A 27449-nucleotide genomic window follows, 5' to 3' on the forward strand; every position below is an offset into this window, starting at 1 on the left:
TTTTCAACATGAGAGGCTTTAAATTTGCTGTAAAACCACACAGCCTCTCCCAGTTGTATAATTTCCAACATCATTTATATAGGGTTTGTTAATAAACAGTGCATGCTTGATTTATCCTTGATTGGTTGTAACTACGTGTAGATCCTTAGCAAGTACAGTATTCATCGCATAATCGGGACAGGTTGGGAGTAGCAAACACGGCCCCTTTAAGCGGGGTGCCCGATATCGCGATGAGCACTCACCATACACTAACGGCATACTACATGTACATGTAGTGCACACACACACACACACACACACATGCATACTGACGTATTGTACATGTACATGAATACTGTAAAGTTCCGTGTATAAGACGCACTATTTTTTCATCGGAAAACGTTGAAAATCGGGGGTGCGTCGTATACACGGGTACAGTCGAATCACGGAAAAAAATCTGTCATGTACACCCAATTTTATAAGGCCAACTTGGGGCCATGTATGCCCATCGACGTTTGGAAGGTAAGCAATCACTAAAACTTACAGATAAATGAGCGATCTTTCAATCTGGACATACGCAAAAGCTGCAAATACGAGATAAACTTACATCGGCCTTGTGCAGTAACGATGTATCAATCTGGCCATAGACAACGCTGTAACAGCACTGCTGTATGCTACCGATGTCAGTCTACCAAGCTACCAACAGCCAACCTAGTAGCTGGAATACGCGATGTACAGGTATCATTACTAAATTACCGATACCGTAAAACTTATCAATGTACTAGTATCAACATGGCCATAGACAAAAGCTGTAAAATACGGAGTAGGATCGACACTGTCACCGTAAATATGAATGATGAGTGAAGCATGCATGCATATCCATGTCGTTCGTTTGCTCTTCATTTCACGAGGCCAGCTAGGATAGCAAAGCTACACTGTAGCTAGTTAGCTAGCTGGCAAGTCTTTTGCAGAGAGGCTCCTGCAATGGACTCGCGTGCACACAGCGATCGGATCGAAGCGCGCTTGCCCGTTGTGCGCTGTGTGTGCAAGTCCATTGCTCTCTGTGTGCGTGTGCTGAAATTATAGCGAGCATGCCTTTTGCAAAAGGCTAGCACTGTGCATACAAGCATGGTACAAGAGACACACATGTTACTGGTAACAGTGCATGAGTGTATTTACCGTACGCACCGTACGTCTTGCCGTATGATCCCTCTGCTACACTTGTTGATGTTTTTCTTATTTTTCGTAATGAACCTTCCAGTCTGACATGCGTCAATATGCGAGACACCCTCTGCTATGTATGACACAAAGATCGTACTGTACACTCATGAGTACGATATGCATGACACATGTACCACGATTGAAAGGCGAAACAATAGCAAGTAAGTAGTACCGAGACAAGTCTCGCATTTTGCGTCTTCCATATTTTGCCGATGTCCGATGAATACCGTTAAAAGAAAATATAATAGGAAACGAAAAATAGAGCAAATACATGCTGCATTCTAGGGATATTTTGAGCTGAAATAATATGTATGACACTCGCAATATTTGCGTGGAAATTTTCGTTTTTTTTTTTTTTTTTTAAATTTTGGGTCCGAAAGTAGGGGTGCGTCTTATACACGGGTGCGTCTTATACACGGAACTTTACGGTATACACAACCACACTACCCCTCGGCGTGACCCTCTAGCTCTCCCTGCATACATACATTAAACCCTTCTCATCTTTCACGCTCTCCCTCCCACTCTCTCCCCCGTTTAACTGAATACTTAAACTGTTCATAGCCCTCATTTCAATCACGTAACTTTTGCCCATTCACAACTGAGGAAGATTGTGACGTACACACTGATCACAGTGTATTGAAAGTTGAAACACTCAGAGACGAGGAATTTGGACTTTGCCCTCAAAGTGTATGACTGAGATTAAACAACGTACACAGCCTGAGCTGTGTGAGCAAGGCATTTTTTTTATTGGATGTGAGTAAGAATTGTAAGCTAGCACATGGCCTTTCGTATGTAGGGGAGAAGAATGTTCGCGAAAGCATGTGTTTCGCAATGGTATGGATACTTATACACGGCGCTTTCGTGGCTATGCATGTACGTGTACTGGATGGACGGTGGTCAAAACACACCAGTCCGAAGCTTGCTTTGTAAGTTCGATGTAAACAACAGCTGATAGGGAATCTTTGAAGATAGATGAAGGTAGATTTTTTGTGTAAAATATCAACAAAATCAAAGATCACTTGAAGAAAAAGTGTTCCGTTTATCAGAGGTCCCTGCCCGATTAACCAGTGAAAATAACGTGCATTGGAAATGTTTCTGGGAAGCGTATGTCATTTAAGCGAGGGTTCCCGATTATCAGATGCCTGATTATGCGATGAATAGTGTACTGTATTTTGTCTAAATCAAATTTTTGAAAAATCACTTTCTTCATATAGGAAATATGTTGTTCCTTTGAAACCACAGCAAGGAAAAAAAGTACAAAATTCTACAGAGCCTTTTTCTCTTTCCTATAGGTTTGCTGTGAGCTGGTTTACAATTTTAGTGATAGGATTAATTGTGCCACAGTTTGTAATGACATGGCAAAGCATATTACCTTGTAGTACATGACTTGGGGAGTTTTATACCTTTACAAGTTATATGACCTTGATGGCCTTGTGGTCACATTCCACTTCCTTGTGCCATGGAGTCCAGGATTAACAATCTTGTGGCTAATGTGTATGTGACATGTAATGAACAAGGAAGTGATATATCTGTCAATCTATCTATTACCTCCATCTATCAGTCTATCCACATTTATGTGTACAAACATATCTAACAGTTTGTGTGAGAGAAAGAAAGTGTTTTGCATCTGTTTCAACTGCACACTTTACTTTTTATGAAGTTGATAGAGAAGGATGATTGGGAAATTGCTGATGTGTTGGGGTTATGTCCAAGCTTTAAGCAAAACTTTGAATGAAAATGTTACCACAAAACTCACTAATGGTGAAAATTAGAGCAAAATCAGTAGTTGACTATTATACGTATTTGACCCTTTAAATTTTGCACAAGTTATTCATAACATTACGCTCACTAATGGCTTGGAATCTCTAGACTATGCTGTACTTAATTTAATGTGACAAGTGCAGCTGTACACATGAAACGTGAATATTATTTTAGCATTCCAGTTGACCATCTTCAGTACTGAATATGACACAATTTCTGTGATGTTAATCATGTAGAATAGAGAGCTAAATTGTTAATAACAATAAAAGTTATCCTAATAAAGCAACACTTCAGACATATGAAATGCAAGGAAGAGAGATCCACCAACTAATGGTTTTTACCACATTGACCAGGATTTTGCCTTTATTCAAATCATAACTTGGAAATAAAAAAATGTACATACATAGATTTTTATGCCTCCGTCAACGAAGTGGCCGGAGGCATTATGTTTTCGGGTTGTCCGTCCGTCCCGTTTTGTTTTTGTCGATATCTCAAGAACCGTGAGGTGGTTTTGCATCAAACTTGGTATGAGGGTATATCCTGGGGGGATGATACTTTGTTTGGATTTTAGGGTCACGGGGTCAAAGGTCACAGGTTATTTTGTGAAAAAAAGGTTGAAATTTCATGTTTTTCTCCATATCTCGCAAATGGTTCAAGGTATCTTCATGGAACTTAGTATATATGCATGTACCGATGGGCAGTGATTATCTAGGGAAGTTAGGGGTCATGGGTCAAAGGTCAAAGGTCAAGGTCAACTCCTCAAAATATCACTACTTTCCTTATATTTATGCAATGCCAGAAGGATTTTTTTAAAACTTGATGTATGCATGTATAATCCAATATATATTCTGTGGGAAGTTTCTTGCCAAAAGGTCAAAGGTCAAGTGAAAGTGCTAAATTGCACTTCTTCCTCCATATCTCAAAAGTAACTCAGGGTATTATCATGAAACTTACATATTTATGCATGTTCTACCTAACAGTGATTCTCTTTGGAACTGTGAGGTCAAAGGTCAAAGGCCAGGTTTAGATAATACTATTTTACCATTTGATACTGAAATTATACTTTTTCTCAATACCTTGAAAATTACTCAATGCATGAACTTGTAAAAGGGTCAAAAGTCAAATAAAAATCATCAGTTCCCCCAAATACCTGCACTCTGGCGTTTTAATCATTCATCCAATTGAACCTAGTTCTAGGAAAGTGAACATTCAGCACATTTGTGGCAAACCTGTCATTTTAATATTTTGCCAATTGTGTGAAACTGTCATCACACATTGTCAAGACATTGTACTATAGACCTATTAAGAGAACCATGCATTATGGCGGAGGCATACACCAGTCGCCGTAGCGACATTTCTAGTTTTATTCTTCAATGTTACAAGCATTCATATAGATGTACAATATTCCCACTTTTATACACTAACCCATTTCTTCTACTGGTCTGACCTGTCTGTCTGACCAGTAGGTACCCAGTTTTTCTATTTTTTTACTGGCAAATTCCTGAAAGAGTTACTGGTCCGACAATGATTTTTACTGGTCAGGGACCATTGGATCAGTGCCAGTGTGCAGTGTTAAATACCAAAATAATATATGCATCTTGTTTTTAAAATGTCTTTTTATGCCTCAGCCACGAAGTCTCGCCGGAAGCATTTATGTTTTGGGGTTGTCCCTCCGTCCTTAATCAGTTTTGTGGCCAGCGTAACTTCAAACTGTTTGAAGTATCTTAATGAAACATGGGATATGTATGTATGAGTGGATAAAGTTGTGCCTATCAACTCTTTGGTGCACATGCTCAAGGTGAAAGATCAGAGGTCAATGTCAAATTCTTTAATTTTCAGTACAGTGGAAACTCGATATAACGAGATGGTCGGGACCGAGTCGTTTTCCTCGTTATAGCCGATATCTCGTTATATCAGTAGGCATAAAAGAAAGCACAACGCAAATACATTAATTTTCACATGTGGGACTACCCATCATCTTTCAGTCAATACTGACAACTTGGTAATGTATGTGAGGTAATTACTCACCTTTATGGGTAAGAAGATGTTTTTTCGCCAATGAAATCCGATATCAAGAATGTTTTTCCTATTAATTGTAGATGTTGGAATTTGTAAATCTATATAGTTTGCGATTGTGTGAAGATCGTCTGTGAATTTGTGTGTGGTTATGGTATGGGTGTGTGGAAAGCTTGAATAATATGGTCTGCACAATGCTGTGTGTGTGTGTGTGACACATTCTGTATGGACATTATGACTGCGTGTGTGTGAAGATGGGGAATTCCCTACGTAGAAAGCCAATCACAGCATCAGATTGCCTCACACTTGCTAAACGTCATGATGATGTCATGTATACCGTCCCACCACATTTTCTGCATGTATCAGTGCGCGCACACACACACACACACATACACGTACAACATGCGATGCTAGCTGTAGAGTGAACTGAAGAAAATATGTGTGTACAGGACAGTTTTTGGCGCATCGAGCTTCACAATCTCGGAACATGATAGCACAGGCGAAGTAAAACTTTACCCGAAGACATTTTGCTTTACCTCGCTATATCAGGTTTGATTGGCTATGTTTTTCTTTGTTTGGAAATCCCAAATTTATCTCATTATAGCAGTTATTTCGTTATAGCCGATCTCGCTATAAGAGTAGCATTTTACATAGACTTGTGTGGAAGGAAATTTGGGACCGGGGAAATTTCCTCGTAATAACCGATATCTCGTTATAGCAGTGTTCGTTATACCGAGTTTCCCCTGTATTTCCCTCACCTATCTACAATGTACATGCAACTCCAGAAGGATTTTTTTTTTTGAAACTTGGTATAGGCCAAGTAAAAAAAGAAACCAGTTTCTCGTCCTCGCGCGCATCGATTTTGGCCGCCGCATCGATTTTTTTACTATTTACTATTTTCAAAATGGCGCTGAAAATACCAAGAAATTCATAATTCTCGTCCCAGCCCGCTCCCCGCCCGCATCGATTTTCAGTTGCCGCATCGACTTTTTTGGCCACTTTTTTGATATTTACTATTTTTTCGGCCGCCGAAAAAAAAAAATTGACAATTCACCTACCAATCGTGATGTCTCATTTCTAATTACGCCTTGCGTCCTCTACTTAGCTGGATCGAGTACAGCTGTAGCTTCTGTAGTGCGTATGTAATAACGCATGCATTTCACACTGCGAGCTCGGCAAGAAGGAATTACCCACAAAGCAGTCGAACTGTAGTTGGATGGGCGCGCGGGCCTGGGCTGTGATGTACAGCGCACTCGGTACGTCGTGAACGCGATAGCGGCAACATTTTTTGCGAACAATCGCTGATATTCCACGCATATTTTGCGCATTGTTCGTATTTTCCCCGTTTCTCATATTTTAAGCGGATGAATTGTACTGTACAAATTCTTGTGAGGATTGTATCGAGTTTGTATGTACAGTGTATACATTTTCATGTCATTGTGACTATGTGCATGTACCATGTGTGTGCAGTGTCGGAAGGTACGGTGCCAGTGCAGTGGCCGTGCCGGCCGCGTATCTATAGCTGTCAGGGTCCTCATCCCCCTGGTCTGTCAGCTGTCTGCACGCACGCATGAACACATTCGAATGTGTAGAGGCCCAAACACTCTGCTCTGCTCTGTAACGTTGCATCTGACGGCGATGTATTGTTCTATTTTGAAGAGAAAATGAATGCGCTTTTCCAGCAAATGTAGAATTATTAAATGGGTGTATCTACAAAATGAATAACTTTTCCACGGATTCTGGTTTGTCTCGTATTTCTGCGGGATACTTTTCTTTACGATGTGAATTCACGGACACGGCCGTGAGTCGTATCACCTGTAGTGTGATACAATCATTCATCATCCAAATGATGAGTGATTATCAAATGTCTTTTTAGAACATAAGAAACATCTTTAAATGTTTAATGCTATAATGCCATATCAGTATCATTTTGACATCCATCTGCAATTGTACCAGCCAGTTTCCAGTTGAATGTGCTACAATTGTGCTGTGAAGAGATGCAGATACATACCAGCTGTGTGGACACAAAAAGTCATAAACACCAATGATAAATAAAGCAGTGTTTTGAATATCATGGAATTTATTTCAGTCGTACATTTGTTGATAGAATGTTTTATACCTGTTTCAATTAATAGCACAATACATCAAATTGCAAGTACACTGGTATCAGAAATGCCATTACAACACTAAATACCAGTATTAAGATGGTCATTTTCCCTTGACATCTGTAGTGGAAAGAAAAAGCAAATGTATTTCTGCATGCATGAAGTTTCATTTCAAGTACCGTACATATTATATCTATTTGTTTGAAAATGCACAGAGTGCAGGCAAGACATACACTCGGGACCTGGTCTCTCATAACACAGCTACCAGAGTGATATTTCATTTCATAAATTGGATATAGAAAATAGTATAAAGCCCTCTCTCGTTACCTTTCTCAGAATTACCAGACGAGAAACACATATTACTTTCATTTTGACAATCCTCGAAAAAATAGTAAGATATCAAATAGTAAGGACCTCCCTCATCGCCTTGCTCAAAAAACCCGGACGAGAAACTACTTTCTTTTTTTACTTGGCCATATATGTATGTATTACCAGGTAGAGATTCTCTAGGGAATGTTTTGGGCCATGGGGTCAAAGGTCAAAGGTCTGGGTAAAAAGCTAAAATTCTACTATGTAATGCTGAAATTACTCTTTTTCGTTATCAATACCTTGGAATTCACTCAATGTTTTAACCACACTTCAACTAGGTATACATGCACTGCTGCATGATTCTGAAAAAAAAAAAAAAATTCGGCTGTGGGGTCAAAGGTCTTGTGAAAATGTTAAATGTAACAATTTTCCCCAATATTCTGAAAATTTATAGTTTAAGTATTGCCATGAAAATTGTATGTTACCAGTTAGTGAATATACACTGTATGAAGAATTTTGGGCCATGGGGTCAAAGGACACGGGTTAAAGGTCAAGTGAATGTGCTAAAATTCCTTAATACATGTACTTTCTTCTATTAAACAATTTAGCCATCTACCCAAATAAAACCTACATTGGTAGTTCAAGGAAAGTAAACACTTAGCACACATTTCTGACAAACATATCAGTTTTTGGCCAATTATGTGACACTATCGTCTCACAGTGTTAAGACCCTAGACCTATTAGTAGAATCATGTGATATTGTGGAGGCATACCAGTCTCCATAGCAACATTTCTAGCTTGTTTTGCTTTGATATTTATCTCTTTGGATAATCAAGAGTTTGAGAGCTCTGGTTAGTCTCAAGAAAACCAAGTCAGTCCCTAGTCAGTCATAAAGGAACCTCATCAGTCCCTAGTCAGCCAGAAGAGAGCATAGTCGCTCCCTAGTCAGGCACAAGAGGGGTAGTCAGTCCCAGGAGAACCTTGTCAGTCCCTAGTCAGTCTAAAGAAAACCATATCAGTCCCAAGAGAGTTTGAACATTCCCTGTATGATATTATCACAATGTACTTTGCATCATTTGACTGAAACCCTTTGTAATAATCATATCCCAGAGCTGACTCACCCTTCCATTAAGGTTATAATCACTCTCATTCTCATACATATGTAAATTTACTGGGGCTCACATGCCCATAATTCCTGTGTACTTTCATCACCTTTCAATCTACTTTTCTACTTTCTTTTAATCCATTTTGTTCATTTCTTGTTTTGTTCAAAACTACAGACGCGTATGCAGTCTATGAAGCCCTCACCCAATGCAATATACAAGAATGTCTTCAGTGGGCTCACAACAATTATACGCAATGAAGGAGCTAATGGAACTGTCCGGGGCATCAATGCTGTGGCACTGGGGGCAGGACCTGCCCACGCTCTTTACTTTGCCTGCTATGAAAAGGTGAAAAGTGTGCTGAGTGCACATCCAGGCAAAAATCCTCTTGTGAATGGTAGGTAGTGTCTTAAGTATTTTTTAGTTTTCATCTTGTTTGTTTTATATTGTCTTGCTCTTCAGTTACGCATCAGTTCCCAGAAAGACACACGCATTAAAAAATACATAGGCCCTAGTTAGCCTGCAGTCATGTAACACCAAAGGTTTGATATATCATTTGTCAGCATCTTTAGTAAAGATGATGATGTGAGAAATGTAACTTTAATTTGATATGGGAGGTTGAGATGTGAGGTGATGTTTACATCAGTACAGGGAAGAGACTCGTTCAAAAGACAGGAATCTGCACCATACTTGACACATGATATTCGTCTTGAAGTAGATAGATAAAGTGAATGAAAACCAATAAAAAAGAAATGAATGCCTTGCTTGAGATGCTTGGTGAGCTGATTGAGAAGGTCGTCTGGGAGCTCAATACATTACTATTATTAGGGATACATATTTGATGGTAAGGTATGCACATTATAAAAGGGGATTTATTGAACTGAATTTATATTGATTCCTGAGACATTGATAATGATGATGATAATAATAGTTGTAGTAGTAATAATGATAATGATAACAATAATAATACCAACAAAATCCATTACTGTTTTAGTTAGCATTGTTTTTGTTTTATTTCATTGTAATTACTGCTACAAATACTAATACTTCATTTGTTAGTTTTTAGTTTGACCACTTTGATGTATGAAAGAGAGTGATAATTTCATTTATGAGGAATTACAGTTGATAATCTGGTACTTCATAGAATGCATACAAAACATTTTTTTTTTCTTTTCTGTTAAGCTGAGCTTTCTTGAATGCACCAAAAAGTTGTATTTTCAAAACTGCATCCACAGAATGACCAAATTTCATATTTGTGTGCTTTGTATAGCATATCATTCAAATCCAAATTTGTCTTAGACCAGGCGTCCACTAGGGTGCGGACAAGACGCGGACAAGCCCCGGAATGCAAATTTGGTATTCCGCACTCCTTCGGGAACCTGTCCGCACGTTCCTGAACGTGTCCGCTCACTGTCCTAAACATGTCCGGGCGTTTCCGCACCTTCGGGAGAGAGAAAAATTTCCGCGTCCAAATTTTGATCGAGACCAAAATTTGGACGCGGAAATGAACTTCCTGACACCTTCGGCGACTTGTCCTGACGATGTCCTGAGGATGTCCCGCTTGTCCGGAACCCTTCCGCTCCTTCCGCACACGCTCCAGAAAGAATCCCGCGGTGTGGGGAAGCTTCCCGAATGAAAGCGGAAGACACCAGGAATGTTTTAGGACAGCGCGGAGCCGATGCGGATCTATATATGCAAGTGTCCGGAACCTATGCGGAAATTTTGTGATCCAGACACGAAAATGTCGACACTTTCCGCGAGCGTCATGCCAATGAAACGCAAAATTAGCAAGAAGGGAGGCGAGGCCCCCATGCAAATATCTCCATCACAGGCACACCTTTCGTCTAGTGATGAAGAACAGGTAAATCTAAGGAATTTCCGGTCCCAGAAGGCAAAGAAGAAGGTAGTAGAGACTGTGCCAAAAGCAACCAGAAAGAAGTAAAATCAGCCCCCTAACTTCCTAGTAAGTTTGTTTTGATTTGATCTTTTCAGAAATTATTTTTCATCTGAGTGACTTTCCTGGTTCCTATTACTTACTATAATACATTTTCCTTTATGTTGTTTTCGTATTTTATTTGCAAACAAACTATGTTGTCCCATGTGACAGCCCAGCTGAAAAATCACAAAAGTAGGTGGAAGTACACTCAGAAAAAAAAGCATAGAATTTTTGGCTAAATGTTAATGTATTATATAAACACGAACGCATGAACAAGTTGTTATTCATACGTAAATGCTTTCTAATGATACAACATATTAGAACAAAAGACAAATTCATCACACTAAAAAGCATGAATTCAATTGCAAAGATATACTTGTGGTCTCATTACAATGTAATATAACAATGAAAGCTAAAGATGATGGAGGAAAATGAAGAATTTTCTGTCACTTCAAAATTCAAGTGAAATGAGAGAAATAGCAATAAATCAGTGTTAAATTTCTGTCTTTCTTTTGTTTTGTTTTTTTGCTGAGTGTTAAAAGTGCACATTAAGCATCACAAATCATTTCAGAAATATTCTTTACCTGAATGATTTTCGTAGTTGTTATTACCTAATAATTTTTTCTTCTCTTTTTGTTTTGGTTGCAAATAAACTCGATTGTCCAATTTGACAGCCCAGCTGAACCCCCCCCCCCCCAAAAAAAAAAGTAAATTAAAGTAGGTTAAAAATGTTTCCCCATTTTTACACTTCATTGACAATAGGCTAGTAAGCTCTAAGCAGGAAAAAAAAAGGGAATAAAGAATATATATATATATATATATATATATATATACACACATAAGTAACAAAACTGCAACAAAGTTCATGCTGTATTCACCAACGGTTTATTTCTTGTGAAGAAATAAACCGTTGGTGAATACAGCATGAACTTTGTTGCAGTTTTGGTACTTATCTTTTTACCTTGCCCAAACGTGGACTACCTTATCAAAATGATGATATATACATATATATATGTATATACATTTACATTTTTATGTATATGATATATATATATATATATATATATATATATGGTTCAAAAAGTTTGCGAATATCATCCATGTGACTGTAGGCAGAGAAAAAATTGTTCTCCCAGATGAGACAAATCAAAAAAAAAAAAAAAATGAGTCGTCAGCCGACATGCAGACAATCCTATTCTTCGACTTTTGGTGGTCACATTCTATTATCAAATAATATTAACCAATCATATCAATATAATATCAGCCGCTACTGCGGAAGCACAACAAGGAGCATCAATGACGGCTAGCAGTCAAATGAGGAAAAGTCAAAGTCAGCGCCAAATTTATACCTTTCCATTTTCCTGGTATTGTCCGCAGTTTGTCCGCATGCCTAACTTGTGTTGTCCGGAAGGCATCCTGATTGTCCGCGTTCATTCCTGGTGTAATCCTAGATGTTTCCGCGCTGCCCGGATACGATTAGCATATTTCGAGGTATTTCGCGCTCTTCCGGAGTGATTCCTAGGTTTGTCCGCAGTCAGTCCGCGGACAGTCCGCGGACAGTCCGCGGACAGTCCTAGGAATGTCCCAGGACAAGCCGATTCACAAAGTTATTCCGCGTCTGTCGCGGACAGGATGCCGAAATAACAAAATTTGCTTCCGCAACCCTTCCGGGGCTTGTCCGCGCCCAAGTGGACGTCCGCCCTTACATGAGGACATAGAAAACAGCAACATGTAAATTTTAGACTCCTGAAATGTCTTACTTGACCATGATACTTTCATTATTCTTAAAGGCATAGTGAAGATAATACATCAGCTCATGACTGAGGCTGGTAAGATAAGAGTATATTTGTGATACCTGAAAGATATGAACAGCACCATGTTTAATACCTGGTGGTTGACCCATACTGGGATGGATACTGCACAGGGACGGGTGAATCCTGCTCTGGGTGGTATACTAGCATTCTTTGTTCTTTGTTTAAAGGTGTTATTTTTCATTTTATTGGAACAAATGCAGTCCAGTGGCATGTTTGTTTCTGAATAAATGAATTAACCCATGCATTTAATATACACAGCCTATGCACTGCCCATTTCAGGTAAGGTTTGGTGAGTCTTGGTTTACCTAAGGAGGCACTGGTAGCTCTTCTGGATTTTTTTTTTCTCCTTTTTGTTGAGAGAGTAGGGTAAAGAGACTTTGTTGATGATCAGAAAACACAGAAAGAGATTTGGTTTTCTGACAGAGAGGTTTAATGTCTCTCTATTCATTTTGAATATGTCTGTATATAGTAGAGAAAATGTAGATATGGAAATTAGAAATTGGGTAATTAGTGTTGCTGTGACTTGTTTTAGTGGCATTAAGATTTTTGTAGCCCCTGCAAGGCATGACAAAAATCGTTTCTCCCACTTCCCTTTGATTTTATGTTATAGCTACATGCTTTGAATAGGCCAATCCCCATTCACTTTGTTGTCCAGCAGTGAGTTTAAGTAGCCATTTTACAAGTAATTTTTGTTTGTCCATGCCCTCTTTTAGCTTTGTGTCATGATTCAGTAACAGAGATAAACTGTACACATGAATTATGTGATCAAAGCACTTTTTTCTTACTCTAAAGCCCTGTTTTAACAGAGCTTTTCAAACTAGAGTTACTGCGACAACATCTAGGTAGTGTCCGGTAGTCTTTTTTTACCATGCCAGTTAAAACGTTCCCTGCAGAATCTTGCTCAGACGTTGTCACGATAATTGTTACCAAATTCTCTCCAAGCCAGGCTAGGGAAATTTACCCTGACATTACCACTAAAACCTACCTGGAGAAGGTTTTTGGTGTGTGTCTGTTAAAACGTAACCCCTCACTCTCTCCTGCAGTCCTGCAAAGGAATCGGAGGGGGGAGGGGGTGGAGAGATAAGAGTATTCAAATCCAAGTCTCAAGAACGTAAAAAGAGTGAGAAGGTCACATGATGTCGGGTATTTCCTCTGCAACAGATGACTTCATCAAACTTCCATCAAACACATTCCTCAGACAATGTCTATGCAGAGCATGGTGTTCAAAAGGAACGACAGATATTTTATTGATTATAGAATGAGCATGTGGGGCACCCAACACTTCTTCCTGGGAAGAGGAAAAAATAAAGAATGATCAACTCACTTTGAAGACCAACACTATCTACATTGCAATGGAGCCTGGTGTTAGCTTCTCTCCATCAGTTGCTGTAAAATTTGTGACAATTAAAGTAAGATAGTGTACTTAGTATCAAACCACGACCTTTTCAAGCCACCTCCATATATGCTGTGAATTACTCCGAAGTGGCCAAGTATGAAATTTGTTTTTCATGGACTGCCAGTCTTTACTTTCTGTTCTTGGTTTTGGGGTGATTTTTTTTTTTTTTAACTGCATTTTCATTTTTGACTTGTAGTATCTGATTGCTGTATTATTTTGCAGGACAGAGAAAGACATGCCACTAGCTGTGTGGCAAGCAAGCAAAAGGAGCATCAGAAGAATTATTATCCTGATAGAAATGTTTTTCTATCGTTTTACCAAAATTTTTGCATCAAACCATTGATTAGAAACATCTTATTATCATGGCTATTTTGAAAACTAATTTTTCTTAAAAGATGAAGTTTCAAGTACCAATACAGTGTATTATGTGACTGACTGCTTATGGTAAAGTCTTATCCCATTGGGGGAAAAAAAGAGCAAATGACTGAGAAAGTTGATAGGAATAGAAAGAAGAATTAATGCAAAACAAATGATCAGCAGGAGCAAAAGGGAAATCAAGTTAAATTCTAGAGTCTGACAGTCTGACTGTCAGTAGTTCAAGTATTGTGGCGCAGTGTGTAACTCAACAGACACTATTCCTGTAGTTTGTGTATTTTCGTTATTTGCAGAAAACAGTATTTAAAATCTCCTACGTGATAGTGTGATGAATCTTATTCCTTGTGGGTTTACCCTGAGAGGGCAAAAGACCAAAACCCAATTGTTGTGCTCTTTTTGTTTGTGACTATAATCTTCACTAATTATGTAAAGGGTAGGCATAAATTATGTAGAGGGTAGGTATTCTGTGTGTTGATGTAAAAAGAGAGTGCCTTCCATACAGTATGTACTGAAAACATGTTACTGCCTTCCTAACTTTTCCTTTTTGGCCTTGACAGCAATCGCAGGAAGCTTGGCAACAGTTATCCACGATGCTGCAATGAATCCAGTGGACGGTAGGTGCTTGTTAGGAAACCTCATTTCCTGGAAATCTGAAAGAAAGAAGACATTTTAAAGGGATCGTATAGTTTTGGTTGTGACCTAATTTCAGGTATCTAACATTTTTGGGTGAGATAATGAGAAACCTCTTATGAAATATGAAAGAGCATGTAAATCCATGAGGAATTCAATGTTTATTTGATGAAAATTGGTTTTGAAATGGCTGAGATATCCAAAACAGAGCTCCAGAGTGGAGTGTGGGACCCACATTTTATTACGATTACTTTGTTTTCCTTTGTTTTTGGATGTTTCAGCCATTCCAAACCTGATTTTCATCAAATAAACTTTGAATTCCTCTTAAAATGGTATGCTCTGTACTATTTCATACGTGTTTTCTTGGTATCTTGCAAAAACTTAAAAGCCCAATTTTTATCTCCACCAATACTGTACTATCCCTTTAAGAACTCTCAAGAGTTTGTTAGTAGGCTATGTGCTAATGTCATACATGCACAAGCAGTGGAGATGCCATGATGTTTTCATCAGATTTTCTAACTATGCTCACATGATAACGTGTAAGTTAAAGTTGGGCACATTTTTTAAGATGATCTTGTAACGAGGTATTCCATGTTCCTACTGAATGCAATTCAATCCCTCATATCAACTTTTATATGCAGTGGATATTGCTGCGCTAGGCAGACCTGGCAAACTTTTTTGTTGGTAACAATTATTGCCTAAAGGTATGCATAACTTTTTGAAATGTGTCAGTTCAGTAAATGGCCTATTTTGTTTGCACATATGAATTTGGGGTTTAAAGCGAACCAAAGACTGTTTTCCTTGGGCCCCAGCAATAAAGACCATTTCCCTATACCGTAGGCCTATTTGCTGTTCCGTGCCAGTAGAGTTGAAGGGTTTCTGTTATTTTAGAAAGCTTATGAGAATTGTTATTGTCATCACTATTCCACCATTTATACATCCTCATGTGGTGGCATACATTTATTATCAGTTTGAATGGGAACTAAACCTCTGTTAAGTAGTGCTGCAAACAGAAAGTTCCAAAGGGGATGACACATACAAAAGGGGGAATGGTGTAACTACAAACTAAAGCATTTATGGCACTGGTTGTATCACTGGGAAGCATCCAATGGTCTGCCAATTTGTTATTTTGTCAAATGATGTTCAGAAACTTTATGGTAGGGTGCTATGTATTATAATTATCAAAGGAATACTATGATAGTGCCAATTTTGCAAATTAATTTTGGGTTAGAACCAGTTTTCCATTTACAAAGTTTAAGTGACTGTCCTGACAAATATTTCCTCTTACTAACTTCAAAATCTGTCTGTCAAAAACAGTACAACACAGCACCAGTCAAATACTGTAAAAGTGGTTTCTTTCGTGGTGGTTTTTCATGCTTTGAGGTTGATCCGCGTATTTAACATCACGCGAAAATGTTTTGAATGCGCCGCTTGTTACAACGCTATTGCGCACATGCACACACAAAGATTCCGCGCATTGAGTGTATTGATGGCCAACACACACACAGCGATACCGCGCTATGTAGGTACAAGCATGTTAAGAAAGTACTCGAGAGATGGGATTTCAGGTAAGCCTGCTGTTAATTTCAATTTCTATTTAATAAATAAAAGAATAATTGGATTATAGTTTGGGTTTTCATGTGCAAAATAAAACAGTTTTTGCTGACTGTGAATTCACAGATTTTCCCGACCGCAAATTTAAACGCACGCGAAAAATTTGGCACCGATGGAAACCGCGAAAGTATCTGTATGCAGGGCTCGACACTAACGGTGGCCCGGGGCCACCAAAAATGAAAGTCGGGCCACCAAATTTCAAAAAAGGGCAAATTTGGTGGCCCGCCTTGGGCCACAAAAATTTTTTGAAAAGTATGTCAATAAATTCGTAACTTTTTGCGCCGGAAATTAGCAGTTAAATTTGTTTAAAGGATGGATGAAAAGAACTGAATGAGTGCCTGAGAGTGAGTGATGCAAGTTTGTTGAAGTTTATTTATGAGTAGATATGTCCAACTTCTAATTCTGACGATCATAAAACTTAAATATTTGACTCATTAAAGAAAGGACTTCTAATGTTTTTTATTGGGTTTTTTTCGGGACACCAAATTTTTCTCTCGGGCCACCAAAATTTGAAATTTAGGATTTCGGTGGCCCCATCGGGCCACCAAACAAAAAAGTTAGTGTCGAGCCATGCTGTATGTGAAAGAAATCACTTTTACAGTAGCTGTATTTGAATGGTATTACACACCGCCATAGCTGTATAACAAATGCAGGTCAATCACTTATTTTAACTTAAAAGCACTCTTGAGGAATATGAAATACTGGATCTTTTTCAGTCCATGTCAAGTGCCAAAATGTATCTATAGATTCATTTTGTTGACTATTGCCCCATAATTTTCAATTAACATTTAGCCAAGGTTAGTATTTCTTCCTGAAATTTGAGTCTGTGGCAAGAAAGACACTACAATCAAATTATCCAGAGAGCATTCCAGAGTGCATTTAGCTCTTTACAAAAGGCAGGATACAAAATTGTACTGTTATACAAAGTGTTAGCCTCATTTAAAGTGAGATTCAACAGTCTTGAAGTCAGGCTAAGATTCAAGGAACTGGTGTCATTGCCCTTTGTGCCAAGGTTTACTGGGTACTTATGTTTTCTGCTGTCTTTGAGTTTGTGTGTGTAAGCGTGTGTGTGTGTGGGGGGGGGGGGGGGGGACCCCTGCAGGACAAAATCAACCAAACAAAACCAAACTCTTCAACATATTGCTATCGATTTGCACATGTGTGAGAGTAATGCTTTGATGAACAATACAAAAATTGGTTTGAAGAATTGTGTCTTGATATCTTGTCCCTCAGGTAAACACACTATCTCTATCATAACCATTTGGAATGTGGGCCATAACAATGTTTGTGATTTTGCTTGTGTCCAGGTGATCAAAAGTTTCACAGAAATGTATATAGTTGACCATCAGTCATATAAACTTCTGATTAATTTTTGGGAATATGGATGCATCAGCCATGCTTCCCAAGATTTTAGATTAGAACTAGGTGAAGAAGGAAGAGGAGGGGAGGAGAAGAGAGGAAGAAAAGAAGTAGCTAAAGAACTAAGAAGTAGTAGAAGTGATTGTAGTAGTATATGTATGTTGTAGGAGTTAGAAATGGTAGTAGAAGTTGTGGTTGTTGTACAATTGTGGTTGTAGACATAAAAGTAGTTGTAGATCTGCACCAATATGAGATGAAACAGACAAGAACAAAGATGGGTGGTAGACTTCTGCCCTGTTCTTTCATTGACAACATGTTATGTTCATAATACATTAATAGAGAACACCCTCGGAACTGAAATCTGGGATTTGTGTAAAAGAGACACAGAAAAGTCATAGTGTTTTGACATGGGTGTCTGTTACCAGTACTTAGGGATACCCCCTCCCCCCTTTGTGATTGCCCAATGATTGTCAACGGAAATGACTCTCAAACTTCAAACAGGATTCTCATTGTAGACAGGTTGATATTTGAGGAGCCATGGGGTGTGTGGTTTGCTGTTTTTCCTGGAATGAACACTCAAAGTGGGCTTAGGAATGACCTTGCCTCCAAAGAGCTGCAAACTTGCTGAATAATTTGTTTGTTTGCATTTTCTCAGTGTGCTAGTCTGATAATTTTATGATCAAGTTTGTTTGTTTGTTTGTTTGTTTGTTTGTTCGTTTTTAATCCTAGCAAGTATGTGAATTAATTGCTGACATTTGTTCTCATACATCTGAGCTAATTCTGTCTTCTGTAGGGGTGAGTTATAGGAAGGAGAAAATGTATTAGCCTAAAAAGGCAATGCTGCTGGAAGAGAAATTGGATTTACCAGTACATGTAAATATGCAGTTTGCAAATGTATTTGTTAGGAATGTCATAAAAGCAGGAAAGTAACCAACATATTGAATACTATCCAGGATGTTGGTGTGGATGATTCATCAGCATTCAACTTTATGTACTTTGTTAAGAAAACTAACCTACTCCATGGAAAAAGAGCAACTAATGTCACTGTACGCTATTCATGGATATGCTTCTGCTCTGTGCTTACCTGATGGTTGCAGTTGCAATGCATTACAAGTAAAACAAAAATATTTAATTTTGATTACTAATAAATTTCCTTTCCCTTTTTATTTCTGGTGCTGTCATCAACACAATGGCTCCTGATGAATCATGTTACCTGGCCATGTCTGGAAAATTCACTGACAACTTCACTTTTGGTGACTACTCTGGCAACATTGTCAATACAACACCCATCTGGTTGGAACGCCATCTGATCTGTGGTCTGCTGACTATCACCGCTACTAAACCCTCGTCTTATTTCTGGAATCGCTGGAACTCAGTGATCAAGCAGAGAATGCAGATGTACAACAGTCCCTACAAAACTGTGACCGACTGCGTGAGGACGATATGGCGAGCGGAGGGCGCTACGGCGTTCTACCGCAGCTATACGACGCAGTTGACTATGAATATCCCGTTCCAGACAGTGCATTTTGTGACGTATGAGCTGGGCCAGGACTTGTTAAACTCTGACCGCAAGTACAACCCAAAGAGCCACATGCTGTCAGGGGCCGCAGCAGGTGCCATCGCCGCCGCTGTGACAACGCCACTCGACGTCTGCAAGACACTGCTCAACACTCAGGAGCACAGTGTCACACGGGAGAACAGGTCGATCAATGGCATGCTTCATGCCTGTAGGACTATTTACGACCTAGGCGGGGTGCGCGGCTACTTCAAGGGGGTCCAGGCGCGAGTGGTCTTTCAGATGCCTGCCACTGCACTCTCGTGGTCAGTGTATGAGTTCTTCAAGTACTTCCTGACAGTGCAGTGGAAGCAAACATAGGATTGTAGACTCTTTCATATGGCTCTGTAGTGTTAGTGACCACAGCAGTTTTCTGCTGGAGCAATGTTTCTGTACATGTTTCAACACTATGCCTGAGCTTTTTATTCTTACTTTGCGGTGGCCTCCTTTTTATGAAAGGTAGAAAGATTAAGCATGAAAGATTTTATGAAAGAGTGTTATTCAGTACCTGAGAGGCAGTGGAGTATAAAGAACGTTCCTTAAGTATATGAGAAATTGTTCAGATTGACACCAAAAGTTATAGCTCACTCCCCTCTCGCTACTGATCACTTTTCAGAATTTATGAATATATAGAATTATAATTTTTGTGATAACATGAGGTGTCCTGCTAGCATGTTTTTGAACAAGATGCTTAGATATCTTTTCTACATCAAAACTGCATAAGAATATAATCAAACTCAATATTGTTATTGGTCACACAGTTGATTTATTCAGATTACTTTTCAATGTGGCATTATTTCCGTGATTCAAACCCTTATGGCTGTCATATCCAACTTCTGTTGTAAGAGTTGAATCCCTACAAGGATGACATATTGTAAATCCAAAATAGTTTTAGGGTCTAGAAGTGGAATGGAAAATGCTGTGAAGCTGAGAGTGATATGTTTCTCCTCTTTGTGATCGATAGGATCCATGTCTACTATCTTGTATTTTTGTGTATTGCTTCCAATAATCAGATTACAATCAGTTCTGCCTGTTGTCCTGCTGTTTTGTCTCGTATGAGGGGTTTGAAAATAGATTCTCTCCAAGATATATCCTTTTCAGTGATCACTAAATGTACTCTAATCATGTTTGGTTTGGAAATCAGCATGGATCATAGTTATGCTCAAGTTGCTTACACATGTTACAGTGAAAGTGGCTAAGTATTCCCTAAATGTCTGTGACTTTTCCTGTGAATGGGTTTTGTAACCTCCAGTGGTATGAATACAGAGGGGTCTTTTATTTTAGTGGAGTGGAGATAGATGTCATCAATGGAATGTAGTAATGTGACTACCACCAGAGCTTTCTTTGCTAGCCATAATAATATGAGCCAGTTTTCTTCTCCTTTTTAATCTCTTGTTGGCTTTTGTTGCTAAGTATTGCTGTACACACTTAAGTATTTGTGAATGCATTTGTGATCAGACACATTCCACAACTTCATCAATTTTATACATTTTGGGCAGTGTTGCACAGTTTGCCAAGTTTGCAACACTCACTTGACATGGAGGAGAGATTCAACTGATGAATATAAATTGAACGCTAGATTACAGTTAATAGTATGCACTCTTGTCAGGACTGAACTATTCCCTGTGATTGAATGATGTGCTGTTAGAGGAAATTTGCCGTAGATGTGGTTTTTGGCCTAGCCTGGAGCAGTGCATGAATATTTTTCTCTAACCCTACTAACTGTTTTCTGAGGATACTGTTGCACAAACAGAGATTTCTTTTGTAGTATGGGCAGGGGAAGATGTGTGTAGGGCAAAAACTTTTTGTCACCCATCTTTCAATAGCGCACAGTGTACTACCACTTCGCAGCACAAATAATCAGAACTTCTCTAACACTAGATTAATATTGAGTATTGGTGTTTAGTCTGGGTAGTAGGACCCCACATTGACCCTCCTTCACCTTGTCTAATATCACTCCCCTTACCCCTTTTGGGGGAAATAAAACAAAACACACGGTGTCTTCAGAACCCTTCAGCGTTCAGATGTGGTAGATCAGCTGATGTAGATACCAGAGAACTCTATACCCATTGCTTGCAAGTTGTGCTTGGAATTGTATGTCTCTGTCCTAATACTATAGATGCAGTGCACACAGCACTATTTATCTCTCCCTCTATCCTCCCATGCTTGTCCAGTCTGATGGTTACTCACTTACTCAGTAGCATTGTCTGTCTCTGTTATTATGTCACCTGATTTTGTCTTCTTCCTGTCATAGCAGTCCCCCCCCCCCCCTCAGGTGATCTGCTTATCTGACCAGCTTCCTGCTACTTTCATGAGATTAGCCCACAGTGTCTTGAGGCTTGATCTGAAATTGAACTTCATTTGCGGATGATGTTGGTATGTGTGTCACCGTCAGTACTGTTAAATGTAGCAGGCGTGGTGGTGTGATCCATTTCAGTGTTTACCAGGGTGGGATTGAAAAGGCTGTGTTCTTCATCTCTGTATTATTCCCAATAGACCTTGTTGTTTTTCTGGGAAGTGAATCCTTTGTGGTATTCATGTCTTGTACATTGAGGCACATAAGCCTTGATGACTTGTTTCTTGATATTTGTAGGGAAAACAAGATGATGGTGGTAGTGCTGTTTTATTGAATTTGTGTATGGAGTCTTATTGCCAAACAGGGAGCATGAAAGCATGAAATTGAATTTTGACCAGAATTAGGCCAGCTGTTGTCATGGTGCTGAGTCGTGGAAAATGGTGTTCCACAGTGAGGCTCACTCACCTGAAAAATGGAAAGGAATAAAGAGTGACTGTGTTATGAAATACTTTGGTGATTCGACTGTCCATTCAGAAGGCTAAGATGACAGACCCTACATGTTCAGCTTGCTGTCAGTTTCATATAGAATTGTTTCATTGTCACCATTCTACTCTCACCATCTTGCTACTTGCTCTCTTGATTCATTCTTTCTAGAGAAAAAAGGAAAATATTTTGTTTTATCTCCACCTTCAGTGATAAATGAGGTATATATATATATATACATATATATATCATTACATGTGTGCATATTATATAAGTAGCGATTGAAACCAAAAACATTAAGAGGTATTAATAGGAACCAGATCTAAAAGGTCTTAATGATTTATTGAAAGGTTGTATCACACTATGCATGGCACAAGAATAACTTCAAGAAATCTCGTCAGGGTTGGATCTGTATCAGATATTGATATTGTGTTTATGATGTCACTATTTTGCATGGTGATTCAAACTGCAATAATGTCTGCATTTCTTTATAATTAAAAGGGGAGTTTAGTTCAGTCTCTAGTTGGGGATTATTGGGAGATGAACTCGGGAGTGGAAGTGGTGTTTCAATCTTTTGCTAAGGTACTCTGCTGTTGTAAACGCACAAAGAGATTTCTATTTCTTTCAGTGTATTGTACTATAGACAAAATTTGCACATTATTCAAATACTTTGATAAACATGATTTTTGATGAAAATTAAAACATGTAAATATGTAAAAGAGCAATATAACCAAAGTTTATGAGAATGAAAAGAAAAGAGATTATGTGTATTTTGGGATAAGAACTATGGCATTTTCTTGTTTAGCTTGTTATTTTGTATATAATTAATTCAATAGCTTAGTTCAAGCTCCAGAATGAATGTCAAATATGCTTTGTCCATGTGTATGTTGATACCATTCACTCTGTAAGGTGTTGAGGCAACTGATGGTAATATTTATACAGGTACTGAGCACCTCTGTCAATTGCTCAATACTAAAGTGACTATTTGGATGTATTAAAAGCCTCAAAACTTTTAAGATGGAGCTTATGCGCATGTTATGTGAAGTATTGTCAAACGATTCAGTGTAACGTCAGCCGAACTGGATAAAAGGGGGAAAAAAGTGTATCCGACTTTGGAATATTTAAGAGAGGGAAGGCATGTAAATGAGGTCGCAATACTGTTCAGTATGCCAAATTCGCACATTGAATGTGGTTGCTAGAAAAGATGTGCAATTATTGCATGATTTCAACTTATCCATGCCTCTCATACCTGATTGGCCATTGTCTAGTTGCTGCCATAGTAACTGCATTGCTTTTGAGTGCTTCATAACAAGGGGCCCTTGTTTTTATAAGTATGTCTTTTACTGTAATATGTTCCTTGAAAACCCAAAGCTGTCAAGTGGTCTTTCTTGTAGAGGAAGTTACTAAGTTATTGACAATACTCTGTTTGTCATGTTGTCATGAGTTAATTATAATATTCTCTGTTTTGCCTCTGATGCATTCATGGTATAGATAAGAATGTAGAAAGGCACTGTTTTCTGTTTCAACAAGTTTTTATCAAGTCCAGGACACAAGTGCTTGTGGGTCATTGAAACAAAGATGTACATAGGATCTATATAGAAGATTATCCTGTGTGAGAGGCAAGTGGCTCAGTGAGAAAGGTGTTAACACTCACTATACGTGAAAATCATCAGACACTGCTTCCATGAACTTTATAATTTCGTATTATTGTAATAATGATGATTATAAATTTTTAGTATCATTGTTAAACCTAGAGATGACTTTTAAATTGTAAGCTTATTGTGTATTAAAGTAGAATCCATTGTTTGATGTTTTGTCCTTTACTGATATGAACCCCCCCACCCCTACCTGCTATTTGCAGGACTGCCAACTCTCATGCAATGAGAGTGAGACTCACTCAAATCACCAAATTATAACTGTCTCACTCTGATGAAAGAATTCTCATGTTGAACTTCAAAAACAGAGTAAAAAAAGAGAAATGCCTCCAAAATCCCTGAAAATCAGAGCATTCATGCCCAAGCCCAAACTTGCAAGATTTTGCCACAGCCACACTCTCCCTTTGGGTTTAGTTGCTCGCTCCCTCAGTGTCTCACTCCAAACTCTCACTCAAGGTTGGCAGCCCTGTATTTGATGAGAGACTGTAGTGTCTTCTATCAATTCTATTTTATGGAATGGTTACAACTGCAGTCACAACAGCATCAGCATAGACATTCAGACTTTTTGTGCGATGGACAGTCACTCATTGCTTGTTATTCATGGAATAATATAGAGAATCCCAAGGAGCTTGTATTGACATACAAAAAAAAAAAAGAAGTAGTCCATATGAACATATCTTTTTTTACCCTTTTCAGTACATCCATCAATACAGTTGCATTCCACAGTTTACTGGTTCATTATTTCTTTGAAATTCTGAGGGAAGATTTTATCCCACTCAAGAATTATTTCAAAGTGTGATGGCATGAAATCAGTACAAGTGTTTATACATGTTTTATATTTGTATTTGCCTTAATATTCAGTGCGAGCAATTTAACAGGAACAAATTAACATTAGACTGGATGAATGGTTTCTTGCTTGGTAGAGTAATACGAAGGCAAATGGTCAACCATCAATGTAATCTGTGTAGAATGGTATAACTTTGCTCCAAGAAACAGGCAACAAAACCAGAGGCTCTCATGTCAGCATGACTCTACTTGTTTATGGATGTGAAAATAATGGGAAACGATGAGCAGACTCCATTCAGATTTTACATGAGGACTGTTTGTAAGCTTAATGATCATCATCACATGATAAATGTGTGTAAGCTTAGGAAATGGCTGCATGTAAAGTTGAAAGGTATTTCTTTAATTTATGAAAAAGCAATATTCGTTCTTGTGTTTTAGTATTTGTTAATATCCTAGCTGTGTGTCTCATGCAGAAAAATGCAAAGCAAACTGTAATAGAACTTTTAAAAGCAGCTGTGCAGAGGACATACATTGTTTGGACTTTTTACTGATGTCATTGTGCCTGTCTCTTGAAGCTCTGTTAAAATCTCTCTATTGTTTGTGGTCCCAAAGAAACTAATGAGCATACAAGGAGTGAAAATTTGTTCTCAGGCAAGAGACTGGCCGTTGTAAAGAGTGTACATACAGCTGGTCTGGATATCATGGCTTTGAGAATGGCCACTTAACTGTTTTCAACTTCATTTTTCCCTTCCCACCATTCCAGTTTTGCTTCTGTTCTGTTACTTGTATTTTTTTTCCTTTTATTTATTTATTTTTATTTTTATTTATCTATTTATTTATTATTATTATTATTATTATTTTTTTTTTGGGGGGGGGGGGGGGGTGGCCTTGGTCACACAGTATTGCTTGGAGTATTGACAAACAAGCAAAGCCTCAAACCTAACTTTAGTGGGAATCCCTTTGCTTTTACACACACTCGTGAAGGTATATAGTCACACATAATAATGATCAAGGTTTGTAAGCATTCAGGGCTTCGTAGGTGACAAGCTTCATGATGGTTGCTCTTCATTTATTTGTAGAGTGTAAATACTGGTCCTGTGCTGTCATTGGCAGGCAGGAGCAATGTATGGCTGTTCAAAAGGTAGCAGGTTTGTGCAATTTTTTTTTTTTTTTTTTTTTTTTTTTTGCTGCACTAACCATCACAACTTCTGAAATGAGCATGCTACCAATGCAAGCTGCATACGGGGCCTTATTGCAAGTAAAAGAAATAGCCCAGTGGGAATATACCATTTAACTCCTGAAATAGAACAAAGGATGACAGGAAGTAGTTTCTCACCATTTCTGTGTCAGTTGCACCATTAAATGTTGCTGTACTGTGGGTTATCTGTGGGATTTTGATCGAATTTGTTGGATTTTAGGAGATTGTGAGCCATTTTCTCAGTGAATGCTTTGTGACCCAGAATGACACAATCTGGTTGTAAAGAAAGTCAAAGTACAGACAAGTGTCAGGAAAGCCGAAATGATATCTATTTTTTTTTCCTCGATTTTTTTTTTGATTTTTTTTTTAAAATGGGTTTTAACTATGCTGAATGCACCTTAAAAATAGATTATGACATATACCAGGGCCCTGTTTCATAAAGCTGTTCGTAAAGTTACGAACAACATACGAGCGACTGGTGATCAGTTCTGATGTGCTATACTTATCGGAATTTCCATAATTCAGCACAAGAACTGATCACCATTCGCTCATAAGTCGTTCCTAACTTTACGAACAGCTTTATGAAACACCCCCCTGCAGGTCGTAATTTTCACGGATGAGTGTACTGCATATTTCCATGGGAAATGTTTACAAGTATGCTTGAAATATATTATTAAATGATTGTTTCATTTTTATATGCTATACAAAGGATTGACAAGGAATGTTCTTTCCCTGAATTTTCACACCTTATTATAAAGATGAATTCCATGGACTAAGAGAGGAAAAGGCATAGTGCTGTGTACAGAATGAGTTTGCAAAGATATGTGTCCATGGTTTATTTACAGCGAGGGAAGTTTGGCACAAAGAATTTCTTTATTACTGGTTTGTTACTACTGTGAACAGGGAATATTGCTTGATTGGAATCAAGGACTTGTTGGTTGTATTGATTGTAAGGCATGCATGGCAGGTGAAATCCTACCATCTTACACCTGCAATATTGTGAGAATACACATCTGAAGTGATCTATACTGTAGAATTTTGACTGCAAGGAGTAAAGCATCAGGACCAGTTTCATCTGCATCTGGTGGACTGTCCTTGTGCTTTATCATGAAGAGTGAAGTGTTGAGTGACAAGTTGGAACTTTAAGAAGACTGCAATTTGGAACACAGCAGAAGATGAGTTTTAGCAAATATTCATGGTGTAACCTTCAGTCTTGGTCCAGATACTGCCCTTTTCAGTGTGCACAGAATGAAAGTGTGTGAAATTACAGTTTACTGTATAATTGCCCCATTATGCATTTTGACATACAGTGTACTTTTAATTTTTGGGTATGTAGCTGGAGGGAAATCATTCAGTTTCCTTTTCATAGAGGAGTCATGTAGAATGTTTCATTCCTACCAGTCTACTTTATGTCCATCTTGAGTAGGCCGATTTACTAATGTATTCGAATTCATCAAAATTACTTTCCTTGGGGATCCAGTACAAAGCCAGCCATTTACCTGTTTCATCTAAAAACATTGAAATCTGGCTTGCATGCATAATCATTACATTACTTTTTGAAGTTGACAAGTGTTATGCAAATTAACCTGTCATAAGGCAAAAAGTTTTGTTACGATAGTAAGCATTTTAATTTGAGTATATTAGTAGACTGGTCTGTTGTGTCAAACTTTGTGAACCCAGTATGCAACTTATGGTCTCTCTGTCACATGTGAACATTGCCCACTTACTGACATTTTCTTGAGATGATTGCTTTCATATGTGTACAATTCAGTTGTGACCTATCTCAAAAGTACATAATTTATGACCTGATTGAAAAGAGAGAGTCTTCATATGCCTGAAACATAGCATGACATAATAT

General features: G+C 38.4%; 1 protein-coding gene across 1 annotated transcript in view; it reads left to right on the forward strand.

The window, feature by feature from the left end:
- The window catches only part of LOC139708822 (mitoferrin-1-like), a 48404-nt gene extending 26971 nt beyond the window's left edge, over positions 1-21433 (forward strand). The window contains exons 2-4 of the mRNA XM_071620780.1: positions 8672-8891; positions 14573-14629; positions 18995-21433. Of these exons, the coding sequence (XP_071476881.1) occupies positions 8672-8891; positions 14573-14629; positions 18995-19494 (777 nt within the window). The 3' untranslated portion in view covers positions 19495-21433. The remainder of the gene's footprint in view (positions 1-8671; positions 8892-14572; positions 14630-18994) is intronic.
- The last annotated feature ends 6016 nt before the right edge of the window (positions 21434-27449 follow it).

Source organism: Diadema antillarum, unplaced genomic scaffold (assembly GCF_040938485.1).
Source record: "Diadema antillarum isolate AM-2024a unplaced genomic scaffold, OU_Dant_1.0 seq00001376_RagTag, whole genome shotgun sequence".
In the NCBI taxonomy this organism is placed as follows: Eukaryota; Metazoa; Echinodermata; class Echinoidea; order Diadematoida; family Diadematidae; genus Diadema; species Diadema antillarum.